The sequence below is a fragment of the Elaeis guineensis genome, chromosome 6 (assembly GCF_000442705.2).
Source record: "Elaeis guineensis isolate ETL-2024a chromosome 6, EG11, whole genome shotgun sequence".
Lineage (NCBI taxonomy): Eukaryota > Viridiplantae > Streptophyta > Magnoliopsida > Arecales > Arecaceae > Elaeis > Elaeis guineensis.
In genome coordinates this window covers 5,803,636-5,810,641 of record NC_025998.2, presented here as the reverse complement: position 1 = coordinate 5,810,641, position 7,006 = coordinate 5,803,636, and the positions used below count along the sequence as shown (strand labels likewise).

The window sequence follows — 7,006 nt, the reverse complement described above, 5'->3', positions numbered from 1 at the left end:
GATGTGCTTTGATTTTTTATGAGACCTTGGCTCCTTAACAAGTGCTATGGCTCCATTGTTGTCACAGTAGAGTAGTATGACATCCGATGTCATAACCATCCACCATGCATCTGCTCTGTGAGAGGAGGTTCCTGTTTTGAGTTTAAAATAGTTCATTTTCAAATGTTAATATTCTGATAATATATTTATATAGATTTTGTGCTACTTTTTTTTAATTTCTTTGAGGTCTTGTTTAAGTGAGTCAGATTGATGTTATTTCTTTGGATGATATTCATATTTAGGAGAACGTATGACAAAATCTCAAAAATAATTTTTTTTAAAAAAAAAAAAGACTATCTTTCATGATTTATTTAGTCTAATTTGAAGCTCATTTTTTAGTTGTTTGATACTGAGTCGACTTAGAGGATTTTGAGTTGACCTAGTGAGGGACTTAGTCAACTCAGAAAAAAATTAGTCGACTAAGTCACTGTAATGGTTAGTTTTCAGATCTGCACAGTTTTGCTTTCAACTGGCTCCCAACGGCTATTTTCTTCATTCCAACGACTAGAACTTTAAATGCAGCCATACCAGGTAACTTAAAGTGATAGAAAACTTCAAAAATTCCACGACGAACTTTTTGAACCAAAAGCCTTTCTTTGCAGCATCCGAAGCAGCGACATACTCAACCTCTGTGGTCGAATCCGTTATGATGGGTTGTTTGAAACTCTTCCAACTAATTGTGCCACCATTGCAAACGAACACATATCCTAACGTAGACTTTCTATCATCAGGATTAGACATGAAGTCTGAGTCAGTATACCCCTCAACTCGCAACTCGGAGTCTCCTTAAAAAATCAAGAACAAATCCTTAGTCCTTCTTAAGTACTTAAGGATATTCTTAACAGCTATCCAGTGTTCTTCGTCTGGATTCGACTGATATCTGCTCGTGACACTCACAGCAAGGACAATATCAGATCGAGTACATAGCATAGCATACATAAGACTTCCTATGGGAGATAAATGGAGCTTTCTATCATAGCTTGCTCTCTCTTGGAGAAAAGCCTAAATTTTGTTCCCTTTAGTCACTGCCAAAGACATTATCATCAGTTGGGAGCACAAAAGATAATAAGCCTGCAACTAACAGAAGAAAATCTTCTTTCATTAAGAGGCATTTCCTAGTGAAGCCAATTTTTTGTTTAAATCCTCAACTATAAAGTCTCAAGAATGACCATAAAAGGGAAAGCATTTTTCCCCACCAAAGAAAATTATTCAGTTTCTCCACTTCCCCTCAACATCACTAGAAGTATTTGGAAAAGAGATAAGCACAAAATGATAGTTGACAGAAGCGAGTCTTGTCCATGGGGATCTTCATAGAGCATAATTCCCTGAAGAATCTCTCAGGTATTGGATCCCAGACAGAATTGAGAGAATAATCCAACAACGATGGTCAAAGATAAAAAAGAGAATGTTGTTATCAATCAAGAATAACAGTGCTTACTAATTCTCCTTCTAATTAAGCAAATTAACTATAGTCCTTATTAGTTCTCCTTCCTAATTCATGCAAATCACCAATATGCGAGCAACTATTGCTTTAAAATTTCATATCCAAAGCAGTAGGTAAGGTGCAATATATGCCAAGAATTCTTAACAGTAATGCACATTGAAAAGATGTCTCTTAACTGATTTCTTAGAAACAAGCTTGTCATTGGCAGATGCAAGATAGGAGGTAGAACATTACTAGTCCCAGCAGAAGCCAAAATGATATGCCTAGAACTTTAGTTGTCAACAAAATTTTGCCAAATTTCTCCTCTGTAACTGTAAGAATAGGAGTTGATCATTTAACCACCAAAAATTAACAATTGTAGCACACTGCCCGAAATCTTTCATGAGAACAAGAATGTCATCCACAAATTCAATATTGGAGATAGAAGGGAACCAATAGAAGCTACTGTGATAAGAATAAAATTCTTCACTATCAATGGTATTTTGCAACATGTTCGTAACAACTTTTAAGAAATCAAGGTTGATCAATTGGACCTAGCATTTACCATTGTTAAAGCAAAACTCAGAAGAACCGTGTTTGATATATAAAATTGTGGCATAAGGTTACAAGGTTTTAAGTGCCAACATATCTCATCCGTGCTATCATTTCATGCTGGTTCCACAATGGGCACAACTCTGCATCACGCTACATATTGCAGGGTATTGACCAGTGCCATCCCACATAGACCTATGCCAGTTCAGTACAGGTACATACAGATCAATCCTGCTTACTATTTTCACCATGGCACTTAGTGAGACAACCACTGACCAGCATTCCCTATGCCAGTGGCAGTTAATTCTAGCATGATGTTGCAAAAGTAGATTCGCTCTGGACATTGCCTATTATAAAAGCACATAAGTCATTTGTTCAAATTTTAACTGAAAATTAGAACATCAAGTTTGAAGATGGCAATGTTGAACAATACTTCATGAAAGTCAGTGCCGTAAGCATTTGTATGTAAATGTTGATGAAACAACTGGATTCTTATCTATGTAAATTATTTCATTAGCTTAAGAATTTCATGAAGAGAAAATTAGTTTCTTCACGCTGATGTTCTCATACATAACATCATATCTTTGGTCAAAAGAAATACTGTGACTTAGTCAAACTACTAAATCAAGAGATTCAAACACCATTAGCAATCTTTTAGCATGTTACACATCAAGTTAATGTCTCAGGTAAAAGGACCTGTCATCTGATACTGAAAACCAAAATTTCCTATATGGATGCATGCCATAAAAAATCCATACACCAAGGAATTCTAGTATCTATTGTTTAACAACATCAGCAACAATAGCATGTATGGCACTCCACAGATAAACTTCAGCAAATTTTAGATATTCTGTAGTATAGTTGATGGCTGAGAAAATGATTTTAAATGAAAAGGAAATTTATGATAATATAAGAAGAAAGAAGCCTTTATACAGTGATTTTTATGAATGAATTTGACATGATCTGTGAGTGGAAACACCCTTTCTCACTATAGTTCTCAGGATATTGTTAAGAATAGAACAAAAATCATCCCTTTCTGGAAATAACAAGTTTTATCTTGCATAAAGCAACAAATAACATAGTTGGACTAGTTCATAACAATTGAACCATACCCATCTCATGAGAGTTCTGAAACAGCAGAAGACAATATAAACTTTAAACAACTTCAGGTCATTGGAACTACAAAACCATGTTCAGATGTAATATACATTATAATTTATTCCATAAGGCAGCTTGTAGTGCAAGGATTTACTTACCTTTCTAGGAGGAGTCCCTGGTTTCAATAAGTTGTTTCCAAATCCAAATCTTCCTTTCTTATCTAATGGTTTCAAGATCTGGAAAGAACAGGTCAAAGTATCATCTACACTCATCATGGCACCAGCATTGTCAAACTCCCCACAATAGTTTGGTGCAGAAAACAGAGTCACCAGCTGGCGTTTTGCAAAAAACTCATAACCATCTTCCACAACCTGTTCAAACCTAAATTATGAAGCCATATGCTCTAAAATATACATATAAATTAGCTTCCGCATGAAAAGCACCAAATTTGGATGAACTCATTCTCATGAGAAGTAATGCGTCAGACAAACACATTTAAGTTTTTTGACATGGTGAAGGATATGAACAGAATATGATTCCACAAGTCAATAAACACATGCTGCACCCTAAGGCAAATGATAAAGAAACAAATAGTTTACTGAAATTAAGATTATTCTAATGAATATATTACAATTGGTCTAAGTGTTTATTGGATCAACAAAAGAACCTATACCGGCTGATCGGAGTTGAATTAATTATGTTTACCTGGTGAGCTCGACAGATGAGGTCCAAGTCTTGCTTCTGAAGGAACTCAGAGACTCTGTCAGGCCCAAAAGTATAGGAGACACCTCTATCATTTTCACCCCAGCCTTCAATATCTTTGTCAGGGTCAGCCCATAACAGATCACAAAGGAGGCCTTGGTCTGGTACATCCACTGGTCTAGCAATATTTCGGATCTGATCCAAGTTTTTCAAGTCAGGTGACAACCCCCCATGCATGCAGAGTATCTTTTCATCAATAAGCGCAGCCACTGGAAGGCAGTTGAAACAATCAGTAAAAACTTTCCATAGCCGAACATTAAACCTTCTCTTGCACTCATCATAAAACCCATAGATACGATTAATGGAAGCACACTCATGGTTGCCCCTCAGAAGAAAGAAGTTTTCTCTGTACTTTATCTTATATGCAAGGAGGAGACATATGGTCTCTATGCTCTGTTTGCCCCGATCAACATAGTCCCCAAGAAATAGATAGTTTGCAGCTGGCGGAAAGCCACCATACTCAAACAACCGGAGAAGATCAGAATACTGACCATGAATATCTCCTGACAATCAAAAAGATAGCAGTGGTTAATTTAATTAAAAGACAAGCAATACATAAAAAGCTTATACATATACACGAAGAAACATGTGCACCCAGATGCATGCATATGTGAGTGTCACTCATGATTCACCAAATCAACGTGTACTGCAATGTAACAGGTCTCTCATACCATACTTGTAAGATACTCGTATGATACTGAGCTTTGATATGGTGCAAGGGCTGAACTGGCCAATACACCTATCAGTTCTGCGTAGTTTCATGCTGTATCAACACATACTACCCAATTCCAGGTGGTACCATGTCTGAGTGCAAGAAAAAAATCTCTCGACTCTATATGTTGGTAAATTGGTACGATGGATATACCATACCAGCAAGGTATGGATGTGATACCTAATACTGGTACAGCAAAACTTGACATCACTAGTGTTCCCCCCAGCTAAGGTGCTTACAGTATTTTATATCTTGATGCCTCAAGCAGCAAGCACAAAAATGTTTCTGTGTTAATAGGACCCTATTCTCACTTGTTTAAGGTATATACTACTGTTTAGATAACCTACTGAAGCAAGGATAACTTAGTAAAATCCAACTGCAAAAGCATTATTCAGAACAAATAACCAGACGCTATCACTTGCCTAACAATATTATTTTTAAAAGTAGAGTTGAGTGATCATGATTTGTGATCACAGAAAGATATTATCCCCGAACCTTATTTGAACCTCATATATTACAATAAAACACAAGGGAAAGCTTAGATAATACCACAGTATTAACAATCCATGCATCATACTCGGAGAATCATGCAACAAACAATTAATCTATATGCACTAATAAGATGGGCCTGCTTATTCCTTCTTTTCATGCAAACGGTTACAAACTGAAAGAAGCTCAATATCTTAAGCTGGTAAACACTGAAGGAAAACAGTATGAAAAACTACACACATCAACCTCTCAGCACCCAAAGATCATTTGTAGCCCTTGTGACAAAGGTGGTTTTGCTTTTTACTCGTTGACTGCATATAAGTTATATTTCATAAATTTCTATATAGTTATGAGATTCAAGACATTTTGATGCCCATACAGTAGCATCAGTAAATGTTAGACCATCACCACTGAACTGTAAAGATGCTTATTTAAGAGCTTCACATCATTGCACTAGCTCCACATTGAACTGAATTTCTTAAGAAGCATCTTTCAGAAATCAAGGGAAGAACAAGTTCATGTAATTGCTTGAAGAGCTTTCCACTTCTGATGACAGGCACCTCCAAGATTCAGTAAGCATTACAAAACAGAATGAAGTTTATGGAAGAAAAAAACAAAAGAAAAGAAAAGCATCCCTGTAAACCTATTTCATGACTTTAGTAATCCTCAACTCAAGAAACCTTAAGCCTATCATGCCTCAGATCAGGGACCCGAGTAAAAGCAAGTAACTACTTTAACTATTGGATTTGTTGGACGGAAGGAAAAAGAACAGAAGGAAAACAGTTTTCTTTATTAAAAAAAAAAATTGTAGTAACTCTTTCCTTTCCCTGCATTCTTGATCATACAAGGTTAGTGTACTAAATCCTAAAGAAACGCTTTGGGTACCGGCCAATCACAAGCACAAAGACAAAAGCTAAGTAAATTTTGGAGCAGATAGCTACGCCAAACAACTAGAAGGGTCAAAAGTCCATCTTTTCACATCAAAGTGTTCCCACCAAAATTTCGATCCACCATAAAACGCAGACTAACGGGACACCCTTGCTACAGGTAGGCACTGCGATGAAGTAAATAGCAACACCAAAGATTTTTTTTTTCTTTTTTGATGCAAGGGAAGCTTTCACCACCCAGTACCCCAGAGAACTAAAAAGGTGCAACAAGATCATCATTTGGAGAATCGAAACCCATATTCTAATCAAGATTTCAAATTTCTTACCGCAAATCTTGATCGGCGCCTCGAGCTCCAAAAGATTAGGCTGGCTGAGGAAGATCCCCTTGGAGGAGACGCAGAGCTGCCGGATCTCCGCCTCGGTCAGCTGTACCGTCTTCGTCGCCCCCCTCCCGCTCTTCACCGCAAGAAGCCGCGTTATGATATCGTCCAACAAGCCCTCATCCATCGGGGGGCACCGAATCCTCCTCTGTTTCTCTCCCACCCTTCCTCCTCCTCCTTCTCCCAGAATCGTAAACCCCGAGCTCCACAGCCGCACTTCGATGGATCGAAGGAGAGGGGGAAAACGTGAGGCTTCCGCGGCGGCCAAGAAAAGGAGGAGACTTTACCCAAAAAAGAAAGGGACGAACTTTGGGTGGGAGAATTGGCAATATATATTAATATTCCGCCCGTGTCCTCCCGGGCAGTAATGCTGGGTTTGCCAAGAAGGAGAAGATCTTTTATAAAAAGAAAAAAAACAAAAAACAAAAAAAAGGGAGAATGGGATCCGACCGTTGATGTCGACGGGTGGAGCATTGGATTTGGATCACGATGATATTTTATCCCTGTCGTTATCTAGTGGGTCTCCTCTTCCTCCGCGGCGTGTAAACGGGAAGGCGGGGGGGTCAAAACTGGAAAGTGGGGCGGAGAGCAGCAAGGTGTGTGGGGACAACTTAATTTTTTTTTGAAAAAAAATAGATTTAGTAAATCAATGTACAGCTATCAA

The 7,006-nt window shown here is 37.9% G+C and overlaps 1 protein-coding gene across 2 annotated transcripts; it reads right to left on the bottom strand.

The window, feature by feature from the left end:
* Window positions 1–1,650: 1,650 nt before the first annotated feature.
* Window positions 1,651–6,697, bottom strand: LOC140858418 (serine/threonine-protein phosphatase PP1-like). Of its 2 annotated transcripts, none has more exons than XM_073259000.1 (4): window positions 6,289–6,693; window positions 3,818–4,377; window positions 3,271–3,483; window positions 1,651–1,794 (listed from the first exon to the last, which is right to left on the bottom strand). In XM_073259000.1, exons 1-4 carry the CDS (start codon window positions 6,467–6,469, stop codon window positions 1,762–1,764), a joined length of 987 nt encoding a protein of 328 aa, XP_073115101.1. In that variant the 5' UTR covers window positions 6,470–6,693; the 3' UTR covers window positions 1,651–1,761. The 2 variants fall into 2 exon arrangements, with proteins under 2 accessions (XP_073115101.1, XP_073115100.1); XM_073258999.1 differs by lacking the exon at window positions 1,651–1,794 and adding an exon at window positions 2,110–2,361 and having other exon boundaries at window positions 6,289–6,697.
* Window positions 6,698–7,006: the final 309 nt, after the last annotated feature.

Bases quoted from the DNA above. Each gene is read 5' to 3' on its own strand.
- LOC140858418 (XM_073258999.1), bottom strand. From the start codon at position 6,469: ATGGATGAGGGCTTGTTGGACGATATCATAACGCGGCTTCTTGCGGTG. The intron at 4,378-6,288 runs GTAAGAAATTTG...TTTGATTGTCAG, and splicing joins GGCGCCGATCAAGATTTGCG to GAGATATTCATGGTCAGTAT. The intron at 3,484-3,817 runs GTAAACATAATT...AGGTTTGAACAG, and splicing joins TCATCTGTCGAGCTCACCAG to GTTGTGGAAGATGGTTATGA.